At 40.7% G+C, this 25271-nt stretch overlaps 1 protein-coding gene across 5 annotated transcripts in view; it reads right to left on the reverse strand.

Annotated features, from left to right (window-relative positions):
* KIF6 (kinesin family member 6) overlaps window positions 1-25271 on the reverse strand; it is a 322989-nt gene that overhangs the window by 213060 nt on the left and 84658 nt on the right. For all 5 annotated transcript variants that reach the window (XM_075064272.1, XM_032790187.2, XM_032790186.2 and 2 more), the window contains 3 exons: window positions 17797-17940; window positions 15220-15306; window positions 952-1055 (listed from right to left, as the gene is read on the reverse strand). In XM_075064272.1, coding sequence (XP_074920373.1) covers window positions 952-1055; window positions 15220-15306; window positions 17797-17940 — 335 coding nt within the window. The remainder of the gene's footprint in view (window positions 1-951; window positions 1056-15219; window positions 15307-17796; window positions 17941-25271) is intronic.

The raw sequence follows: 25271 nt of genomic DNA on the forward strand, positions 1-25271 counted from the left end.
TTGTCTTGCGTACCCCCCAGGTTTCACCTCACTTAAAAACTACTTGCTTACAAAATCAGACATATGAATACAAAAGTATCACAGTACACTATTACTGAAAAATTGCTTAATTGCTCATTTTTACCATATAATTATGAATCAATTGGAATATAAGCATTATACTTACATTTCAGTGTACAGTACATAGAGCAGTATAAACAAGTCATAGTCTATAAAATTTTAGTTTGTACTGACTTTTCTAGTGCTTTTTATCTAGCCTGTTGTAAAAGTAGGCAAATATGTAGGTGAGTTGATGCACCACCTGGAAGACCTCTGCATATCCCCCAGGGTATGTTTACTCCTGGTTGAGAATGACTGGAATACAGTATAGTGGCTTCAGACTACATTTCTAGCCCAGGCAAAGCACTACCTTACATTATGTCCTACTATTTTATTACAGTAAAGTTATATGCTCCCAAAATACTTATATGCATTAAACATGCTCTTTGAATACTACGCTTGATAAAATTCTAAATGTTTGGCTTTTAAGGCACTGCTATACCATGTATTAGTAGTGCAAGTTTTCTTTGATATGGGACTGCAGCAAGATACGTCTCAACACAAAGGACGGTTCTTGAATTCTTTTCAAATCTTACATCCAGTATTGAGAGTGTTTAGGGATTTTTTACTTTGCATTATTATACAACACTTCTCAGCTGGGATCTGATGGATATTCCCATCCTTCACATTCTCTTTTCTTTACTTCCTCAAAGTTGAGGCTATGAAAACACTGCCAGCAGCCTAGTACAGCTTTTCATGGAAAGTTGCCACTCTAACCTGGCGCCTAACTGCACTTTATTATTGTCTCTGGGGAATTTAATGCTTTGAGGTCACTTGGACTTCATTATGCCAACAGAGAAGGTAACAAAAACTTTCACTGTGAATGTAGAAAAAGAAACTATTAAGCATTACTGAAGTAGCTCTTCTTGTGTGAGTTCTTCTGTTCTCTGCTCCCCAGTCACCATGGCCAGCTCATCCTTCAGTTCCTGGATCACCTTCTTCAGCTGGATAATCATCTACAAATGGCAAGGCAATAAAACAAGCATCACCTTCTGATTAATGGCTAGACCATGATCTTTGCATTAGAAACCTGAGATCAATAGAACATTACACTGTGTGTGTTTCTTTCACTCTCATCTTACAATTTCCCTTTTTTCAAATAGGCCAAAATGACTAAATATATTCCACTTTTTTTGTCTTTTCCATTTATAAAAGTGGAAAAAGCCTTTCAAATTCAGTAAATTGTATGTATTAGAAGACACAGATGTACAGCATGATTTTAAAAGATTATTTATAAGAAAAATCATTTGTCATTGGCGTGGAAGAGAATTTTATGACATTACTTTTGCTTGTTATTGTATCTTTGCCAAAAAGAGTAAAAGATTGGACAACCACACCCCAAAGCTGGATTATTCTCTTCTTCTTTAGCAAGGGAAGTTTCTAAATGTAAACTAAATTTTTAATTTAGAAGTTTTTTTAAATATAAAATTCAATATTCTCCAATATAAACTTACACTGTGCCTCATTCATATACAGCCAACAACCAGCAAGTATTATGAATCAACATAATGGGAAGTAATTAAACCACATTAATAAGTAGAAGTAATTGATGAGGTGATTTGAATATCTATATTGTGTTTCCTAATATTGTCATTATTGGAACTTGGATCTCATTGCTCTAAAATAGAAAGTTTGTATGAGGAGACATCTGGCAACACAGTATCTTCCTAGGAATAAATCCTGTGAGGTGTTGACCTCCTGCAACTCCCCTTGACTGAAATATGAACAGCAGGTACTTGGCACCTCTCAGGATTTTTCCCTTTTAATGAATTAACATCTTATGATGCATTAGAGAAATATCAAAAGTACATTATTTTTCAAAACCCTTAATAAATATGAAGGCCTTGATTCCACATACAATAGCTTCCAAATGTTACATGGCATGGATTTCAGGCAAAATTAAACATATCTGATTGTCTATGCTCTCTAGAGTTAAGATTCTTTGGGTGTCCTAATCATGCATTAAAATCCTTTCAAATATATGGATTTCTTCACCATAAATTTAACAGTAACTTTGAATTTCCTGCATTTCTCATTTTTTAAAAAATAACTAAAATGCTGTTGAAAGTTTTTTTAATGTTGAAGTAACTAGGACCATATGCACTTTGAAAGTTTTACTCCAACTCAACAAAGCATTTTATATGGGAATTAAAGATGTTGGTGAATGTCTCATTACAAACTCTCTGATTACCACCATAAATGTGCTGTATTCCCATTGGTATGTCAGGGATTTTTAATCTGATATTAGGACTGGTTACTCTACTGTTACTCTCTGATACTGACCCAGTACTTAGTACAGACTTTAAAGTGAAAATTTGGGCTGAAAGTATAAAAAGGCAATGCGCGCAACTGACCCTTCACCTTTAGATAGTGATTTCAAATGTTACGATGGTTAAAATGTATCTGATCTATATTTGAAATGCAATCTACAGGGTAGGGGTAAAATGTTGATTTTTTTAAACAGTGTTAAAAATAAGCTCATAACCATCATTATAAAATATTATTTGTAACACTCGGTATCTCAGGGGAACCTCCCGAACCTCCATGTTCATCCTTATAATACGATTGTCTGATATCCAATGCAAAGTTTGTCATGTCAAGTGTCTTTGGAAGGCTCATGATGCACTGAGCATTGTTGTTATAGTGATGTTATAGGTTGTAATTTCATGTATATAGTTATGGGGGTGAAAATGTGTCCTCATGGCTTAAAACAAGCCCAGGCAAAACTCTCCAGGAACAGAGGGGCATTTCACACCTCACCAGGGCATATATGGGACAAACCCAGCCCAGCCTCACAGGAACAAAGGACACTGGCCTAGGCAGCAACAAAGGATCTGCTGGATTCTCCAGTGAGTCACCCCCATTCCTTTGGTCAGTTAAGGACTACGATGAGGTGATGCTCACCTGACCCTGAAGCGGGGAGGCAAAGCCAAGAGGGAAGAAAGGACATGATAAAAGGGAGAGACATTTGCCATGCTCTTCCCATCTCTTCCACCTCCCTCTATAGACATCACCACCAAGCAACTGAAGCGCTGATCAAAGGGGAGAGCCTGACTGAAGGGCAACCAGCCAGCCTGTGGCGAGAAGCATCTAAGTTTGTCAGGGCACTGAAAGTGTTAAGATAATCTTAGAATGCGTTTTGCACTCTAAGGTGATTTGACCAAATCCAACTGGTTGTGCTTTGACTTATAATCACTCAAAATCTATCTTCTGTAGTTAATAAATTTGTTTGTTTATTCTACCTGAAGCAGTGCGTTTGGTTTGAAGCGTGTCAGAGACTCCCCTTGGGATAACAAGCCTGGTGCATATCAATTTCTTTGTTAAACTGATGAACTCATACAAGCTTGCAGCGTCCAGCAGGCATAACTGGACACTGCAAGTTGGAGGTTTCCAGGATTGTGTCTGGGACCAGAGACATTGGCTAGTGTCATTCAATTGCACAGTCCAAGCAGCGGCTGGCCAAAAGTGCTCACTCATGTAGTTGGGAGCAGCTTACATGCTAGAGGCTGTGCATGAACAGCCCAGGAGCTGGGGTTCTCACAGCAGAGCAGGGTAAGGCTGGCTCCTAGAGTCAAGGACTGGAGTGACCTAGCAGATTACTGGTCCAGATAACACCAGGGGAATGTCACACTATTATTTTAGTTTTTGATTAGTGCCAACAGTATACTAGATTCAACTGAGGCTCAGTGTTTGGTTTTTGGTTTGACCTAAATCCTGCTTTTGTTTGGAAACAGGTAGTTAAAGCTAAACTGCTTTAAAGAAGAAGAGAAGAAAATGGGCATCAAAAGATTCCACATCTGTTGGTCAGTTTAGCTGAGATACACAGTGAAAAACATACAGTAACTCTCCATAGTGAGGGATAAAATACATATCAGAGTCAAACTTACCTTAGTAGCATTAAGGTGTTACAGATACCCTTTGTATGACTCACACTTACAGTAAAGATGATGAATCGTGAAACTAGTATGGTGTTCAATTTTATGTACCAAATCATAAGCCCAGCACACACACCTGTGCACTGGGAAGAGAACTGTGGTAGTGATGAAGGACAAGGAATCCCCTTAGGCCATAGTGTGGTCATGGAACCACGTAGCCTCTGTGGTTTTTGTGCTTTATCCCCTTACTCCATAGGAGGGAATGGCCAAGAGATTCCTAAAATCGCAGATCCACTAACTCCATTTCTAACCTTCCCTAGTCCAACTATGCTTTGTTCCCCAAACACCACCTTGCAGACAGCAGCACACTGAACATGTGAAGAAAAGCTCTGCAGTACGTAGCAAATGTTGGGGGCCCTGCATGTGTTCCACTGCAATTAAGACTTCTGTGGCCATCAAAAGGATGTGGCAGGATTTAACCCTATGTGGTAAAAAAAAGTCTCATAAAATGTTAAACTTCTTCTATTATGCTTCATTTTGCCTCTCATTTTAAGTTTTTTTAATAGCTAGAGTTGTGGGAGAAAGAATTTATAGCAACGTGTGAGAAGACCCAGCAAGGATCACTCGTATCCCCTCTGAACTTTCAGAACAAGTTAAAATAAACACAGAGCCATTAACTGTGGTGGCTGAAATGTGTTAGATAACAGTAAATGTCAGTCACAGTTAGGATACTCATTAATCAAAAGGAAAAAACATGCCTGAAAAATCAACTGCCTCCTATGTCATATAAAACCCTTTCTTCATTTTTTTTAAATTAACCAATTATGGGTCCACAGATATATAAAATATATAATTAAAATTAACTGTGTCAGACCAGAAATTATAATGAATTATTTTAGAGTATTAAAAAGAACTGATTATGGAAGTTATGCTGAACAAACAAGGACCAAAAATAGTTTCAACTAGAATCATTCAAATTCTGTGTTCTTCAAAGATGAAAAGGAATGGTCTAGGTGTTAAAGATAGTGGACATAAAATTGCAGAAATGGAGGCTAAAAATTATGGGTTCCAATACTAGTAGTTGGATATCAACAAAATAATATAATGAGATTTTATCTTGAACATATATTCCTTTTGAGATCTTTGTTGTTCTCTATATACTGCAACTCATCCATCACTCTTTCCTCACTGAATCCAAGCTTCCCCCTCTGGGGAAATTTATGTAACATTACTCAAATGTTGCACTGTGTCAGAAGAGACTATCTTTTGATCTTCAGTATGCAGCCCACTTGCTGAGACAGCTATCATTATGTGCTGTAGTGTACTGAACTGGTCATTCCTTAAAATGATACTCTCTGAGTTTTCAAAGGAAACAGGTTATTGGTTCTGTAACCAGTACAGAAAATTACTTTTTCTTTTACTTCCTAATATACCAAGTTTCAGGAGTTCAAACCTTCTCATCAAATGAAGTTAATATGCAATGAATCTGGGTGTTGCATATAGCATCTTTTAATGGAAATAGCAGCCACAAGTCAAATAGACAAATGTGTATATTCAAACTCTGTTACATACATCAAAAAAGCAGTTTGTCCCTTTTTTTGTGACAAACTTTCCCTTTACGTGTGTGGATTATTACCCATCTCCTCTTCTGGAATCTCCTTATCAGTCCCCTGCTCTCTTCCTCAATCCCCCCTCCTTCCCTCAGGAGCTGAACAAGGACTCCTGCCTAACATTTTATCATAGAAATCCCATTTCTATTCCTGATTTATTCTTCCTCCTTCTTCCTTAATGGCGACTGGAGCAATGGAACCGCTTTTCCTGGATAGAGTGAAGTACAGTAGACCTTTGTGAAGATAGCTCCAAAGAACAGTTCCAAGCCTTACATCATACTATGCGCTGGATTAAGCATGCCACCTCAGTAGCGTACCTTATTTCTACCGACCTATGAAGCTGTAACTATTTTATCCTTAAGATGGCTATTGCCACCCTCTTTCCCTCCCATTTCTGCTGAATGTTTCTAAGTTTTAAATAGCCATCTAAATAAATATGGATCAATAATCATTGTTACAGAAAACACAAGATTAAAGGAAGCCAAATGTAAGCTTACAAACAATAGTTAATTTCTAAAACTCAGTAAAAGTTCTCATCTCTGCCCACTCTCAGTACAGTGAGGCCTGGTCTACACTACGCTTTTAAATCGATTTAAAGAGCGTTAAATCGCTTTAACGCTGTACCCATCCACACTACAACGCCCTTTATATCGATATAAAGGGCTCTTTAAATTGATTTCTGTACTCCTCCCCAACGAGAGGAGTAGCGCTAAAATTGATATTGCTACTTCGGAATAATGTTAATGTGGACGGAAATCGACTTTATTGGCCTCCATTCTGGACAGCAATCAGAACTCTGAGGCACTGGCCAGGTAAACAGGAAAAGCCCCACGAACTTTTGAATTAAATTTCCTGTTTGGCCAGCATGGAGCTCTGATCAGCACAGGTGACCACGCAGAGCTCATCAGCACAGGTAACAATGCAGTCTCCTGAGAATCGAAAAAGAGCACCAGCCTGGACCGCACAAGAGGTACTGGATCTGATCGCTATATGGGGAGAGGATTCAGTGCTAACAGAACTCGTTCGAAAAGACGAAATGAAAAAATATTTGAAAGAATTTCAAAGTCTATGACGGGAAAAGGCCACAGCAGGGACTCAGTGCAGTGCAGAGTAAAAGTTAAGGAGCTCAGACAGGCATACCAGAAAACCAGAGAAGCAAACGGAAGGTCTGGGTCAGGGCGAAAACATGCCGCTTCTATGCTGAGCTGCATGCAATTTTAGGGGCTGCGCAACCAGTACCCCACCCCTGGCCGTGGATTCAGAGGTCGGGGTTGTAATATTTTGGGTACCAGCCTCACCCCTCCCTTTGTGAAAGCAGCAGACAACCATTTCGCGCCTTTTTCCCTGGGTGTGAACTGAGCAATACGCCATAGCACAGCAACAGGTCCCCTGCTGAGATCAGTAACGCTAATCGAACTGTTGTCAACACCTCGCGCACGTCTATGCTGTCTATGCTGAACCATGAACTGCAAAGGCAGGAGGAGAGGAGAGGTCAGCACGGCAGCGCGGCGACAAGAGCGATGATTGACATGGAACACTGGATTCTCTCCTAACCCGGGCCCCTTGCGTTTTGGAGCTACTGCCTGGTAATGGGGCAGGTTCTACCCATTGAACGCCGATTTGGGCGCTGGGAACAAGCACAGACTGGTGGACACATAGTTTTGCAGGTGTGGATTGATTCCAGTGGCTGCAAAACTTTCGCATGCGTAACAGCACTTTCTTGAACTTTGTGGTTCATGGTTCCCCTGCCCCTGAAAACGCCATAAAACCTAAGATGAAGAGCAACCCTCAACAGTGGAGAAGCGAGTGGCAATAGCCCTCTGAAGCTGCTAACGCCAGACAGTACCGCGTGGGGAATCAATTTGAGTGGGCCAAATCTACTGGGCTTGTCTTGATGCAAGTAGACAAACAATCATTAAGCTTGCTTGCTACGAAAGGTTTGTGATTCTTGGAAAGTGCAGGTGATAGTGCATGGCTTGTGCAATGGGATTTCCCTAACTGTGGGGGGGCCATAGATGGAACCCATATCCCTATCTTGGCCCCAGAGCGCCAGGGCACCCAGTACGTAAACCGCAAGGGGTACTTTTCAATGGTGCTGCAAGCATGGTGGATCACAAGGGACGTTTCACCAACATCCACGTGGGATGGCCAGGAAGGGTTCATGACGCTCGCGTCTTCAGAAGCATACTCTGTTTAAACGGCTGCAGCAGGAATTACTTCCCAGACCAGAAAATAACCATTGGGGATGTTGAAATGCCTGTCGTTAATCCGGGTGACCCAGGCCTATCCCTTGATGCCATGGCTCATGAAGCCATACACAGGCAGCCTGGACAGTGGTCAGGAGCTGTTCAACTACAAAGTGGCAAGTGCAGGATGGTGGAGAATGTGCATTTGGCTGTTTAAAAGCTCGCTGGCGAACATTACTTACTCGTCAGACCTCAGCCAAACAATGTCCCGTTTGTTATTGCTGCTTGCTATGTGCTCCAACAATCTCTGTGAGAGTAAGGGGGAGACATTTATGGTGGGGTGGGAGCTGAGGCAAATCACCTGGCGCTGAGTACGAGCAGCCAGAGACCAGGGCGATTAGAAGAGCACACCAGGAGGCGGTGCGCAATCAGAGAAGCTTGAAAACGAGTTTCAGCACGGGCCAGGGTACGGTGTGACTGCTGTGTTTGTTTCCCCTTGATGAACCTCCCTCCTTGATTTGACTCATTCCCTGTAAGCAACCCACCCTTCCCTTTTTACTTACAGCTTGCTGAAGGAAATAAAGTCAGTATCATTTAAAAAATCATGTATTCTTTATTAAAAGTCATTCAGTATTGTTTTAAAAAACCATGTATTCTTTCTTAAAAGTCATTTCCCTGTAAGCAACCCACCCTCCCCCTTTGGATGTATTCTTTATTAAAGTATTATAAAAAAAGAGGCAGAGAATTATCAAGGTATCCCTGCCTGCTGTGCTTTGGAGAGGGATAGGAGGGAAGGAAAGGCCATTAAGCTCATTTCAACGTAATGACAGCCTTTGCTTGGACTGTCCAGGGGGGTGGAGTGGGCGGGTGCAGAAAGCCTTCCCCCACGCGTTCTTACACGTCTGGGTGAGGGAGATATGGAACGTGGGAGCTTTGAGGGGTTGAACATGGGCTGCAGCGGCACTCTGTAAGCCCGCTGCTCTTCCTGAAGATCCACCATGCGTTGAGGATAATCAGTTTGAGCACGCAGCAGCTGCAGCGTAGCATCCCGCCACCGCTGATCTTCCTGCCTACACCTCTCATCTCGAGCGTCTCTCCTATCCTCCCGTTCACTGGCATCTTTCCTGTACTTTGCTAGCACATCCTTCCGCTCATTCTGATGAGCTCTGCATTGCGTGTTACTTCCATGATTTCTGGAGAACATTCATCTCGTGTTCTCTTCCTCCTCCGCCTTATCTGAGCTAGCCTTCGGATGGCGTAGGGAGCCGGACAATGTGCTGAGCTGCATGGGGGAGGAAAAAGAGGGAGAGAAGTATGTAAAAAGATACATTTTACAGAACAATGCTGTACTCTTTCACAGTGAATAACACTATCCACCTCTTACATAGCACATGTGATTTCACTACAAGGTCGCATTTTGCATCGTTTAATATTGAGTGCCTGTGGCTCTGGTGTGCAGATCTCACAGACGCAGGTCCGGCATCCAAATTTAGCTTCCATGAGGCCATGGTAAGGCTTTCGTTTTGACTTCTCCAGCGTTCATAAACACAGTGATCTATGATGCCTTGTTCCTGTTAAGAGGAACCAGCAAACCCCAACCCCCCCTCTTTCCCCTCCTCCCCCACCGCATGGCTGCTATCATGTAAGATCACTGGTAATGATCGTGGCTGGTACCTGGGAAGATTCCTGCTCGCCAAATGCTGAGAAACTCAGCGCTATCATTCCTCCCCTCCCCCCGCTTTGCTACGAGCAAGGAAGGATTAAGCGGCTCCCCAGTAGGAAAATCGCCATGTCTGCCCCCTAATTAAAGTCCTGGAATTTCAACCAGGTTACAATGAATGATATAACTCTCCTGAGAATACCACCGCAGGATGCAGAACGTATGTTTCTGGAATGCCAGCGGTCACCTGGGCCATACGCGGCTGTGGCTTTGTGAAGCTATGATTCCGAATTACTTGCTACATGCATGGCGTGGAAAGTGTCATACAATACCACCAAATAGGGCTGCCTTGCCCAGAAATGTTCTGCAAAAGCTTTTTGAGTACTCAAGAGGCGATTCAAGATATTTACCGAAAAAGGTCACTTCACCAGAGATCGCTTCCATGGCTTCACAGTCTGGAGCTGTTGGTTGGGGGGCTGGGACGGTAATTTCTGGGGTCACAAAAAGCCCGGCTGTTGGGGCAAATGGAGTGCTGTGTTGCTCCAGCAGCCCTTCTTCTCTCCTCTCCTCCTCATCTTCCCCTCCGCAGAATCCTCAGGCACGGTTGATATTACCAAATTCCCCAACTCTGAATGCCACGTCCAGGGGGTGGGGTACTTGGTTGCGCAAAGAAGCTCCCTAACCAGAACCACCCGCGACAATGATTTCTGCCCCATCAGGCACTGGGCTCTCAACCCAGAATTCCAAGGGGCGGGGGAGACTGCAGGAACTATGGGATAGCTACGGAACGGCTACCCACAGTGCACCGCTCCAGAAATCGACGCTAGCCTTGGACCATGGACACACACCATCGAATTAACGTGTGTAGTGTGGATGCACACACTCGATTTTATAATATTAGTTTTAAGAAACCGATTTTAGCTAATTCGATATTATCCCGTAGCGTAGACGTGGCCTGAGTTCAACCTTGCATTGCTATCTCTGCCAGTGCAAGGACCAAGGGTTTGTAAGAAACAAGACAAATGTAGATGGCACTCCCACTGTTTTCTCCTGAGATCCAGTGAATTGCTTCTATAACAGAAAAGTGGAGAACTAACTCTGAAATTCTTATTTCAGACAGCTGGAGAAAACTTGACATATTTAAACTTCTAATATGCTAGTAAAAAAAAACAATAATGGATTATAAAGAAATAATTAAAGCTTACAGCCAAGATTGAAAAATGAATGGTGACAATTAGATTCCTAAATCCTTACTTACAGGGCCGGCGCTACCCTTTAGGCAGCCTAGGCAATCGCCTAGGGCACCAGGATTATTGAGGGGGCAGCATTTTGCTGGGGGGGCGGCAGGCAGCTCCAGTGGACCTGCCACAGGTATGCCTGCGGAAGGTCTGTTGGTCTGCGGCTCCGGTGGAGCTGCCGCAGTCATGCCTGCGGATGGTCGGCTGCTCCCGCGGCTCCAGTGGACCTCCCGCAGGCATGCCTGCGGCAGCTCCACTTGAGCCACAGGATCAGCGCGGGGGGGCGGCAAAATGGCCGCACGCCTAGGGCGCGAGAAACCCTGGCGCCGGTCCTGCTTACTTACATATATAAGTGCCCTAATTTTCAAAAGTGCTGAGCACCTAGCAGAGCCCACTGAAGTTACCAGAAGGTGCTGGATGCTCAGGACTTCTGATTTTTCGGATTATTTTACTGTGCAAGGGGCTATAAGAACCCTCACTTCTCTATGTTAGGAGTTTTGTATAGCACTAATTATAGCATAGAATAGTAAAGTCTATTCTTGTAGTATTTATCTAACTGAACTTCTAAAGGATCAAACCTGTAAACATGGCTTAAATGAAAAGTTTCAGCATTAACAGAAACCATAAAGAAACTCATTGTGTCTAAAAAAAAATTAAATAAAAATGATAAGATGGTAATGCCAAGGGAAAATATGTCTGCATTAAGATGTTTTTCTCAGCTAAAATGTCAGGATGCTTGTGGTACTAAATGTGGTGTACCATCTTCCTACTAGATTATGCCATTACTAATCAGGGAAGGCATATGATGATATATACATGAGGATTACATTTAGAACTCTCTGATCTCAAGCCATCAATATGAAACAATAAAGTATCCACTGACACAAATCCCATCAATGTTCTTGTGTCTACCAGATGTTATTTTTTTCCTCCCTTTTTTCTTCTTCCTGACCATCTTTAATAAGAAAATTATTACTTATGGATGAAAACAAAATTAGAATAAAAAGAAATATAAAAGAGACAAGCATTCACACATACTGACTTTGTGAACAGTAAAGAAGCAATAGCACATGGCAAGCAGTACACAGGCAACTGCAGCATGCTTGGGAAAGGCAAGGCAGAGAAAAGCATAGGTTTGAAAGTTAAATTACTTTAGCTACACAGGAAGTGCAATAAGCACAGTGAAACACGTCACAAGAAGTACTATGTGCTATTGTGGAAAGGAATTTTAGCAATGACACATGGAAAGTAAACCAATGAGGCTGGAGTATTTACTGGACATCATGGACTTGGCTGCCATTGATGTAGTAGCCATTTGGAAAACTCCAGTAGAAGCAACACTTGTAAAGTCATTTCATGTTCATTCTAAACATTATTGTTCTGGCAGCTGGACTCTCTTTGCAATTAACTTTTGTCTCAGTTTTTGTTAATGAAATCTTATGCAGTCAGGAACCTGCTACTGTCTATATTACACACACAAGACTACTCTGCTAAAACAAACATTAAGTTTACAAAGTCAAAGACTCAAAAGTTAGCAAATGTCAGAATTAAAGTTGCCTGTGCAAACTTAATCCAGCCCTCTCTGTGTATGAATTGTGATACACTCTTGAATTACTTGATCACATACTGTTTTTTTCACAAGAGCCCTGTTGCATTCAGGACACAGGATGGACAGTGATCACTTAATGAGCAGCTATTCAATATTTTATTTTCTACTAACTGTTCCATGTGTGGTCTATGCCTTACTTACTGCACACTATTCAAACCCTCCTCTGAAGACAGAATTATTAATTTTCTAATCAGCTTTTCTATCGTGTTAATTATAGACAGTATCTGAACTCCCAGTCCCAATTTTCCTCTTCCCACATCCAACAACTTCCTGTCCTACTTTCAACTCCCCTTCCCCTAATGCTCCTTGTCCCAATCTACTCCCTCTGTTACCCCTACCCTGCACTTCTAGCTCTTGTCCCCTCTACATTCAAATCAGGCAGCTTCTTCCTTCACATTGCCTGGGCCCAGTAGAGGGTCACTGAGCACACAGGAAAAACAGGCTCCCTGCTCCTCAGTTCAGGTTTCCAGATCTCGCAGAGCACCACAGCAGCCCAGAGCTGCAATTGACGAAAAATTCCTGCTGAACCCTGGGCTGGAGCATGCTTAATGTGACTGAAATCTTCAGGGCATTTAGCTGATAAAATCTAGTGGTCTCCACTGAGCATAGGGAAACTGATTTTTTCAAAGTCTTACAACTTGGCCACATGTTGGTGTATTTTCACAGAGATGAGATATTCCTGACACAAAGTCTTCCCCTCTGCCAAATTTCAAGTCCCTGCCCCCAAAGCATGGCTGCACTAGAACTGTACAAATAAAAGGGTCACAAAACAAAACAACATTTTTCCATAGCCATCTTCTTCTCAGAATCAGCAACACAATTTTGGCCGAAATTTTCAAACAAACAAACAAATTCAGCCCGTGGCAGACATCCTGAATGGAAAATTTCAGCCCTAAGATTTGGCAAAGTTATAAGCAACTGAAAACAGGGTCTTATAATCGGAAGTGTCACGCAATCTTCATAATAGGCAGTGAAAACAGCCCCTACACAAATCCTCAAAAAGATTCAAACAAACAAAGGAGTTTGCCGCCCTCATATAAATGTCATATTGTAAAGAGACTCCCTGGAATGTACGTTTATTTTATACTGTAACTGAGAAGCAGAAATATTATCAGCAGAAAAGAAGAGAATATCTTATAGGTCAAATAGTAGATTAAAAAATATAATTCACTAACAGATTTGTCATTGGCTGATACTTCTAAATCTAAATCTTACAGAATGCAATATTTTGTTGTGTACTTACTATATTTGATCTGTGCTAAAAGTTTAGTTTGATTTTGATTTGTAATATACTTATGGTATATGTATAAAAAAGTGTCAGAGTTAAGCTGAGTCATCTTCAGGAGTGAATTCTCCATTGTACAGTAGGGTTATCAATGATAATTTTGCAGAGTGAACAGTTCTCAGGGGTTTTAACTTCAAAAGCAAATAGTTAAAACTATGAGATGTTCATATATATTGTCTTCCTTTTGAGAATTAACCAGTCTTCATTCTGCACTAACAGAGAAGTGGCCCCACTCTAGAATAACAGTTTCAGACTCGCTTCTTCTCAGTGTTCTTAGCTGGAGCACAAAGTTCTTTAGTTTTACCAACCCTTAGACTGCATATTTGTCAGTGATCTGGCTCATATGGCATGGTAATGAGTCTTCCTTGGAAATAATGTACAGGGCACTAGTCACTGCTGCTGTGGACTTCACCATGAGATAATTTACGGTGACATAAAATAGACATTTTAAGTCAACTATTTAGAAATAACAAATAAGGGGATCTCAGATCAGACTCAGTCCAAATCAACATTATTTAATCATCATTAATAATAATTAATTTCAAAGTCACCATTCACAAGCCTTGTGAGTTCATAAACTTCAATGGTCAGCTCATGTAACTCATAATACACCTCTACCCTGATATAATGTGACCCAATATAATACGAATTCGAATATAATGCGATAAAGTAGTGCTCCCGGCGGTGAGAGGGTGGCTGCGCACTCCAGCAGATCAAAGCAAGTTTGATATAATGTGGTAAGATATTTTGGCTCCCAAGGACAGCATTATATAGGGATAGAAGTGTATCTAATATTTATTTTTATTGCTATTAGGTACGATTATTCAAAGTACTCAGCACTGGCCTATCTACTCCTATTGGAGTCAACGGTAAAACCTCCATTGATTCCATGGGAGCTCTGTTAGCACATACTGAGTATTACTAATCTAGATAGTATATAAAGCTGGATGCCTTTTCATAGCTGGCAGTCAGTCACTTATTCATAAGATAAGAAATCCCTGTAATGAAATCCTTAGAACATGATGATAGCAAACTTTTTCCTAATACAGACCACATCTTAACATAGACCTCTTCTGGACCATCTGCCCTTTCATTTGCTATTTCATGGTCCAATTCTCCACCCAGGGCTTCATGTTGCTCCCATTGAAGTCAATGGGGAAATTCCTATCAACTTCAATGGAGCAGGATGAAACCCTAAGTTCCCATCACCTAATATCTCTTATGGCAATTGTAAGCAATCGTTTACATGAAAAAGTAAGATTAGAAAAATGGTTAATGTATGCTTTACTGTCTCTCTCTACTCTCGCTCTATAAACCACTAACAAGAGCCCTGCAGGCTACTGGAGGTCTGTGGACCACAGTTTGGGGAAAATTGCCCTGGAGGATGCACAAGGATTGTTATGAAACATATGGTTCCTTTTTAATGACTGTAGGAGTTTCCCATGCCATTAGGAGCTTTTAAAAAGGTCAGTTTTATTGTAATAATCCTCAGACGGCAAAATAAAAACAACAGCAGCAGCAATTTTACAGCGAAAGCTGGAACTTGTATCTAAACATGACTGATTAGGATCATGAAATCTTCAACATATATGGGGCTGTACCTTTTCACTAAAACAAAACAAAATGAAAAAACACCACCACCCAAAACCCCTCTTACCAGTCTAGGGTCAATTTCTTCATTAAGAACTGCCTCATTCTTAATAAGTGCAACTCGCTGTGCAAATCTGCATGTTGATATAGATTCCTGGAAAGAAAAAAAAACCCTTTAGCATGCACTGATGTAAACGGTTTTGCTAAATTCAACTCTGAGTGCTAACTATTTTAAGGAAGATTTTTTTTTAATTTATTTTACATTTTACAGTACCAATCTCACACTCCTGGCACTTCAGATCTCTAAAAAAACCAAACTTCAGTCCAACTATTCTAACTATTAACATATTAACCTGCCTGATAAAACTCTCAAATAAAGGCACCCATATCCAGCTCATCTACCCATTTTATCACCAATGCTCACAAAAAAGAGGTAGTATTTGCAGCAAAAAGTTAACAAATCCAGACTTTGGTGAGCTAAGGGGAAAACAAGTTGCAAAGTCAAAGAACTTTCGAAGAGAACACCATATCAGTATCTCCTATCCGCACACCACTCACTGGATCTAGCTCTTTAAATAAAAGGGAACATCAGTAGAACAGAAAGCAGTTACAGGATAAACAACTTCTAATACATTCTGTGGCATTTTTCAAAAATAAATGTTGAGGCAAAGCCAAAGCATTTCCTTTCAAGACAGGAATCCTAAAAAATGTCCTATCACAATGATTTTATATTTAATTATTAAATTACATATTATAGACTGGGCTAGCAGCACCACCTATTATTGTCATCCAACACTTCTTACTACAATTGATCCTATTTTAAGTTTTACATACCGCTGCCAAACTTTATTCATTTGGGTTGAAATTTTACTGTTGTATGTCTGCCTCAGACTAAATTTTTTTGGAAAATTTCAGCTCAAATGAATAAAGTGTAATATCTAGTAGATATTGCAGCAAGAAAGTGAAAACTTTCACTGTACCATTATCAGCTGGCTCATTCTGGCTGATTTAGTGATTGAATCAAGTATTTCTAAACAGGAGCCTAAATTTCAATACAAAATAGACTTACCAGAGTACAAATTGGTGACTGGATGTACAAAATGGATGACAGCAGCACACAACACAGGTAATTGCATAGACAGAATTATGTAGTCTGCATGTGCAGCTACAAGTTATGCCTGCACAATTACCTGTTCATAACTCTTAAGTGCATTAGAAATGTATTCGCTCTTGTGCTTCAGCTAGAAAAAGATCATCTTATTTCCCTTTTACAGGTGTAGTTCTTTCCACTATACGTCTAAGAATAACTTGTTTTTTGTTCATTTTAAAATGTTCTGATTTTATGGAAGGTTAGGATTTAACTAGATTATAATGCCTCCAGGCACAACCTGCAAAATACCTAGAACAGTGGTTCTCAATCCTTGGGCCAAATGCGGCCCAATTAGCACACAACTGCAGCCTGGTCAGGCCCTGGGATCAGGACTGCTGCCCAGCCCCACACACTGGGGTCCAGGGTTGGGGCTGGGGCTGCTTCCCTGCCCCGCATGGCAAAGTCCTGAGTTGGGGCTGGTGCTGCTGCACAGTGGGGACAGGGCTGGGGCTGCAGTTTGGTGGTGTCTGGGACCACCACCCAGCCTTGCACAGCAGGGTCCAGGGTCAGGGCTGCTGCCCGCCCCCCTGCCTGGTGGGATCCGGGGTCAGGGCTGCCGCACAGTGGGGTCTGGGGTCCCTGACGCCCACCCCACGCTCCCACTCTGTAGAGGTGTCTCTGGGCAGGGGAAGAGAGGGGCGCTGGGCATAGGGGGCTGTGGGAGGGGTGGGGGAGCACTGTGGTTCTCAATCTGCAGCCCAAGTAACACATTGTTGGCCACATATGCAGCCCACAATGATAAATGGGTTGAGAACCACTGACCAAGAACATGTCTAAATTTAAAAAAAAGATAGGAGAGACAAGTAGATAAACCAACTTGATCCACAGAAAGGCCAACAAACCAAAACATGTGCACACACTCCTGCCAGCACCCCAATCAACCCAACCCTCTCACAACCCTCCGTCAATACCCAAAGAGTGAAATCCTGGCCTCACTGAAGTATATGGGAGTGCTGATATGGACTTCAGGGGGGCAGGACTGCACCAGCATTCCTTATCAACATGCCCTTGGGAAAATTCCTTGCCAAACCTTACTCATAATTCACACATTTCTTCATCATCAGGAAGTTGGTTTTAAGTGTTCACCTATTCATCACTAGGCATATCTTCCCCTCATCTGAGGCTACTTAAAGAATAACACAATTCACAAAGGATACATTAGAGCCTGATTCTGAACCCAGCTAATGTTTAATACTGGTGCATATCTTGTAAGATCTTTCAGGGTACTATAATATTATAGACAGAGATTATATTCACCCACATAATTGATCAGAATTTGGCTTTGAAATGTGAAGTCAGTTACACATAGATCCCTTATGTAGTGGACATCAGTGATGATTTTAGTCTATCATTCTGCAGTTTCCACTGACAGGACTGCACCTTGGAGGCATTGGCAAGAAAGATTTTTAAAACTTCAGTGTGTCAGAAATTTAAGCATACACATGTGAAAAACAAATATTAACAAATTCACAAGTTCAGAAAGGGATGACATACATCTATATTTCTTTTGTCTAAAGAGAGTGTTGCAATCATGGTGGTCATGCAGTTTCCTCCCAGGCTGTCTCTAAGCACCGAAGTCATCATAGAGTTCCTGTAGGGAATGTGAGATCGATGTTTCTCTGCTAGGGCAATTATTACCTGAAATAAGAGCAGCAATACATGAGAATTAAATCTGCACATGTATGTACCATATGCACAAGAAGAGGAAATGCCTACTCTGCAATCTGAGGCCCTGATGTTGCAAATACTTATGCACATGTTTAACTTTAAACACAAGTAGCTATTACGCATACACACATGCATGCCTTAGAAGGGCAAACAAAAGTGGATTTCATTGTGTTCTAGCTTTGCTTTGCAATTTCTCAGCAAAAAGGAAACTGGGACACATGATAAACTTATAATCTTAGGATTCACTAATATGACAGCAACTTTCATGAAGAACTAAATTAAATTAATAGAAGGTATTTTCCTCTAGCCTACTGCTACGTTGAAATGTAGACATTGCCAAAGTAAAGGCTTCCTTTACATTAAAAAAAATCAGATATTATCAAAATCCCATTGTTCTCTCCATTAGGCTTGTTCATGTATTTTTTGTAAACTCTCTTGAAACTTTGTGCATGTGAAAAATCCCCTCCAAGGCCAGATACTATTTAATGTACTGCTGAAAAGATATAAAATAAGACATAGTTCAGTTTAAATACAGATACATAGACAAAAAGGAAACGATACACCTATCATTCTTGATTCTCTTTTCAGATATTTACATTAAAAGATTAAATTATTACAAAGTAGCAAAGATTCCATGATGGTGTGTGGTGGTATAAAGGCTTTTTTTGGTAAAAATTGGACATAGTTCTATCCCCACAAGTAGTGAAGCCAGGAGCCATTATGCAAATGTCAACACAAAACTGAATAAATACCGTACGCCATCACATATTTTGTTTATGACACATTTTAGAAAAGTCATTTTAAAATTTTGGAGTGTTGATTTTTTTATTAATTATTATTATTATTAATATTGTCACTATATTCTCTATTATCTCTCCCGAAGAAGCCCAGGTTCCTTATTACCATTAGTTTTATGGTAGCAGCCTTCGATAGGCAAAAAAACAGTATTCATTTTAATACTTTAAAAACTTAAATGGCTTTTTAGATGTTAAGATTAAGTATCTTGCAATCTAATAGAAGCAAATTATTTTATTATTAATATGACAGAAGTTCTGAGAGCCTCCATTTTGTTAGGCAGTGGCTGCGCATATACACATAATAACAAACAGCCGTTGCTGCAAACAGCTTATGCTCTGAACAGGCAAGTCAGGCAAAAGGTAAGAGGAAGGAAGTACAGGCAAGTCACATCTTAGGCGCATTTAACATGCGTGAATTCAGCTTTGCACAGTCGGCAAAAACAGGGGAAAAAAAGAAAATCAACAATATAAAAACTGCATCTGTAGTGCGGGCGATTCTGCCTGCCATTCAACTCAATGAGTATTTCACTATACGCGGTTTTCGCTTTACGCGCTAACCGCGGAACGGAACCCCCGGGTAAGATGAGACTTGCCTGTATTATCCTTATTTTATAGATGGGGAACCAAGGTTCAGAGAAATCAAATAGCTTGCTGAAGTTCACAGAGGAAGTCTGTGACAGAGCTGGTAACTGAACCCAATTGTCCTAACTCCCAGTGTAATACTTTAATCACAAGATCATCCTTCTTCAGTAAGTTGTAAGAGACTTTTGAGTTTAAATAGGACAATCTGGAGGGCAGAGAAATTAAGGGCTTATCTACAAAAACAATCAGTTTGCAGCAAGCTGAGGTGGGAATCTATTCTGCACTAGTTTGTCAACTAAACTGTCTGTGTGGACCCTGCTGATGCACATTAACATTTTGTTAGCTCACTTTGATCTAGTCCTCTTTGAAATGGGACTAGACCAAAATTGAACTAATGATCAGTTAATACATGACAGCAAGGATCATATGGACAGTTAGTGCATGGCACAGTGGTGCGGGGTAGATTCACATCCCATCTTGCTGCAAACTAAATGTTCATATAGACAAGTCCAAGTGATTTTTTAGAAGGTCACACAAGATGTCTTTGGAAAAGCCAGGAACAGAACCCAGGTCTTTTAAGGTGCAGTCTTATGCATTAACCACAAAATCATCCTTCCCTTTACACCATTATAAAGAGGGCATTTCCATCTCTTGTAATAATGCAAATGTTTTTAGTGCTTGTAGTTCACAAAGTAATAGACCTTCTTAAATGCCACTTGTCAAGGTTCCTTCCCCACTCTGAACTTTAGAGTACAAATGTGGGGACCTGCATGGACACTTCTAAGCTTAATTATTAGCTTAGATCTGATAACTCTGCCACCATCCAGAAATTTCAGTGTCTGGAGCACTTCTTGTCCCCCCCAAAACCTTCCTCTCCCTGGGCAGCCTTGAGAGGCTTCACCAATTCCTTGGTGAACACAGATCCAAACCCCATGGATCTTAAAACAAGGAAAAATTAACCATCCCCCCTCCTTTCCCCCACCAATCCCTGGTGAGTCCAGATCCTTTCCCCCTGGATCTTAAAACAAGGAAAAATCAATCAGGTTCTTAAAAAGAAAGCTTTTAATTAAAGAACAAAGGTAAAAATCATCTCTGTAAAATCAGGATGGAAAATACTTTATACGGTAATCAAATTCGTATAGCCCTCGGCCCACGCTGCTTCCAGCAGCTTCCATTGGCCTGGAGCAGCGAACCGCAGCCAGTAGGAGCCGCAATCGGCCAGACCTGTGGATGGAGCAGGTAAACAAACTGGCGCGGCCCGCCAGGGGCTTTCCCTACACAAGCGATGACCCCAGTTTGAGAAACACTGGCATAAGAACACTCCTTTATCATTCAGATTTTAAAAAATGATTTCTATGAAAAATACTATCTGCTTGGCTGAAGAATCTTCCATACCATGTAAGTATTACCTTATGACTGCATTCTTTGTGACTATACAGTATGGTAACCAACCACTTCAGTATGTCACGCCACATCCAAAATACTCTATCTTTACAAGCATAATTTAAAAAATTATATATTAATTTTACATTATTTCATTATATTAAACCTTTGGATGTGACACATTGATTTGACTGCAAACTTAATTGTGAGTATGAGAATAAAGCTGAACTCTTTCAGGCTCGTGCATTAGAACCATCAGTAAAAGCTTTTGCAGTCAAAATTCAGGCAGAATTTGAGCCTGCAATAAGATCTGTGTGTGCACTTATGTAGAGTTCATTGCAAAATCAGGGCTCTCGGGTCCAATTCTCATTGAACCTAATAGGAATTTTTGCACTACATTAAATGGGATTTAGATCAGTCCCTTAATAACCATTTCTATTAACGATGTATGATCCACAACAGAGTGCAGCTTGCCCACCCAAAACTGTCTTTATTCTGCAGTGCTAGCAGGAGTAAAAAGTAATAAAATAATTATCATTATCATCATATTTTGCCCTTAAATAGAAACTTCAATCTGAACATCTCAGAGTGCTTCCTATACATTAACAAATTTAACCTCACAAAAGCTCATGTGAGATAGAAATGATGAGGAGGCAAAACTTATTTTTGTCAGAAAAATAAATAGATATTACTCTGAATACACACATGGAGCAGATCAGTTGCCCTAGAGGAAACCTGTTTTTGCATTGTCGTCTAATCATGACCATAATTAAAAGGTAGTTTTTCTTCTTTAAGTCAAATTTAAACTGATATGGATTTAAAAAAAAAATCTGTTCTCAATTTTAGCGTTGTCTGCTGTCAAGCTTTGTACATTTCAAAGATGTCTCATCTGTACCATGGCAGACAGAAAGACATATTAAGGGCTATTTAAAGTCTAGCCCAAGCTTTCCAAGGATCTGAGAGTGTGAAAAAGAACCTTAAACAGTGCAGATAGAGGAAAATGGAATAAATTGAGAGTAGACACTTTTTCTCAAGATGCCTTAGATTTCCACATATTGTCTGATGAATATATATACCAGCTCATGAATTTCCTTACTTATGAAAAAGCTTTCAGATTCTCGACAGACTGTGTTTTCTGACTGGCTACCTGTGGTACTAAATCCATATTTAGAATGTACAGTAAATACACATATCTGACTGGGTTTTTTACATCACATACAAATTTAATTTATATCACCAATAAGAATGTGATGGCTATACACTTTTAAAGGGATTTCTGCAGTCCTTGGCTGGTTAGAATCAGTATATATTCACCTTATGCCTTAATAGTAGAGATAAGTAAACTCTAGAGTACAGTATTAAGATGTCTTGAAAGGATGTAGCTCTCCCTCTGTTCCTGAAAGTATTTCTAATGTATTTATATAAAATAAATCATAAAACAGAATCCAGTGAATCTACAGGAAGGATTTTGATTGCTCTGTATTTCATAATATCACAATTCCAAGCAGAGAAGGCCAGAATGCAGGAAGGTGGAAAAGAGCCAGTAGTATCAACAGCATCACTTTTACGAGCTAGCTAGCTACTTTAATGGCCTTCATGTGTGCCTCTCACTGCAAGTTAAACAGAGTATAAGACCTTTGTTTAAAAAAAAAAAGAAATCCACCACTACCACCCCTCCCCAATCTCCTCACTGGTTAGTGGAATAACTGGTTGATATTTCCCAACTTCAGAAAAACAAAATAGCCTGTTTTCAAGAGATTTACTGTCACTTGACCTTTTTGCCGAATGCTGTATGCAGTGAGATAAATCCCCATGCATTAAAGGGAAAAATCTCATGAGGTACAAAGTGGTACAGTATGCTCTGCTCATTTCTTCATTCTTTTTATCATTTATCTCACTGAATGTCAGCTTCATGGGCCAAGATGTACCCTGTTATTGTGGCATATACATGTTTTAAATGAAACTCTTGGAAAAAGTACTGTATTCACTAGCAGAAATCCAAAACCAACAAAAGTTTGGCAACATGCATAGCGTTTACTGGACTATGAAAACAATACTATGTATTAAAATTCAAAAAGAACTTCAGTCCTCTAGCAGGTGTGAGGGCTTGCATCTACAGTCAAATGGGCCTTTGAAAGACAATCTAAACTATAATTATTCCAACTTATTAACACAGCAACAACAAAACATATATACAGCAATAGTAATTTATTGATCAGTATGTTATTTTGCTGATTCTTTTACCCTTAGTGGGAGTTTTGGATTGTCCAAAGTGGATAAAAGGTAAAAACTCAGGGAGACGTAGAAATAGTATGTAACAATGGTTTACAAAAGAAGCATTAACTGAAGCTGAAAAGGCTCCTGGTGGGTCACAACATGTTAAGATGAGAGGAAGTGTCTATAAATGGAACCATCAAATCCTTATTTGGTGAGAGGAGAGTCTCTTTCAAAACACTGTTGTTCTGGGGAACATAAGACAATTATGTAAGCTTGCTGGAAGGGGGAACAAGGGGAGGAAGAAGAAAAGTACTTGTGACATATTGTACCTCAAAATAATATCCTGTAACCCTCATATTCACTACTTGTATATGTTATGATATTTTGTTCAAAGAATGCCTTGTAAGGTATTATACGAAAGGTCATGATTTGCTGAAACTCATTGTTCTGTCAAAATATGTATATCATCATTGTATATGGAGTTATGAGATTTTCCTATATGGTGGTTATTGAAATATTTTGAGAGTCTGGAAGATGCCCACAACTAGTGCTCCAGTGGCAACAAAGGAGTGACCAACACTCAGATGGGTGTTAAGAGACCATCACTAGTCATTAACCAGCAGGGGAATTGTAAACAAGAGATTTAAAATTCAATAAGAGACAGTTGCTTGAGCTCCACACAATGGGGACTGCTTAACTCCATGACTTAGCAAGGCCTCAGGACATGTGATACTTGACTTCATGTCTGAGCGAGTATTTTTACAGGCACATAAGCTAAGGGTATAAAGTAAGGGACAGTGGCATCATGAGATCACCCCTCTCTCCTCTCCCACTTATTCTGAAGGCAACAAGAACGTTTGGGAAGAAAAAGACTTTGAACTGGGGAGATTGGTCCCAGAATGAGAAAGGAATTCAGCCTGTGTACTAAGACTTGCCAGTTTGTGAGAAAAGCTGCTTGATTCAAATTTACTTGGTCTGATAAAATTTAGGATTTAGAACACGTGTTTACTTTTTATTTCTTAGGTAACTATTCCTGACCTCTACGCCTACCACTTATAATCACTCGAAATCTATTTTTTTGTGGCTAATAAACTTATTTTAATATTTAATCTTAACCAGTAAGTTTGTCCTGAGTGCTTGGGGGATCTGATCAGATTACTAAAGCCGGTGCATGTCTACTATCCTTTGGTGAAGTGGCAAACCAATTAATGAGTTTGCATTGTTCAAGAGGAGGTCCTGAGCTGTGCAAGATGGTACATTTCTGGGGTGCAAGCTGGGCCTGAGGGGAGTTTGCTGGTGTCTCCCTGTGCATAGTTCATGGGAGGCTGAGAGAGCATGCATGTAACTTTGGGTGTGCCTTCACATGTTAGAGCAAAGCCTGAAGGGGCTGCTTGTCGCTAGCAGAGCAGGGTGAGAGGTACCCTGATCCAGAGAATAAAAGGGGGACACAGTGGACCCACAGTTCACGTTATATCCCAGAGGTCTCTCATAAGACCATTGAATGTCAAGAACAGTGTTTCTCAAACTGGGGTTGTCGCCTGTGTAGGGAAAGCCCTGGCGGGCCAGGTCGGTTTATTTACCTGCCCCGTCCGCAGGTTCAGCTGATTGTGGCTCTCACTGGCTGCAGTTCGCTGCTCCAGGCCAATGGGAGCTGCTGGAAGTGGTGCGGGCCGAGGGACTTACTGGCTGCCGCTTTCAGCAGCTCCCATTGGCCTGCAGCGGTGAACCGCAGCCAGCAGGAGCCATGATCAGCCGGACCTGCGGATGGGGCAGGTAAACAAACTGGCCCAGCCCGCCAGGGGCTTTCTCTACAAAAACAGCGACCCCAGTTTGAGAAACACTGGTCACGAAGCTTCATCATAATGGATGTCATCACCCCTTCCCCCCAAGCCTGTTGAGACCCTGACATTTACCATCACATCATTTTTCTGATCTTGAAAGAGATCCTGACCAAATCCAGCTGAGAAAAGGAAAATCAAATGACAGCATCAATTTAACAGGATCAGCTGAATCTCGAGTGATAGCTAGGATGTGAACCAAACGTTCTTATTATTACTCCTTTCCCTAATTTTCAGGTTTCCATCACCACCTAATTCCTTTCTGTCTCTCTATTTTATCTTCTATCTAATAAAAACTCAGGCCAGCTAGAATGAAACTACCCTTGAACTCATTTGCTATAACCAACGAAGGATGCTAAAAACAATGCCTGAGTAACCTGGCAAAGGTCTATCCAGACTCAGAGTGGCTAATAAAACCAAATGCTATGTCTGTAATTTTCCAGCAACTATGTTGCTAGTAAAAAAAAAAAAAAAAAAAAAAAAA

This window comes from Chelonoidis abingdonii, chromosome 3 (genome assembly GCF_003597395.2).
Source record: "Chelonoidis abingdonii isolate Lonesome George chromosome 3, CheloAbing_2.0, whole genome shotgun sequence".
NCBI lineage: Eukaryota > Metazoa > Chordata > Testudines > Testudinidae > Chelonoidis > Chelonoidis abingdonii.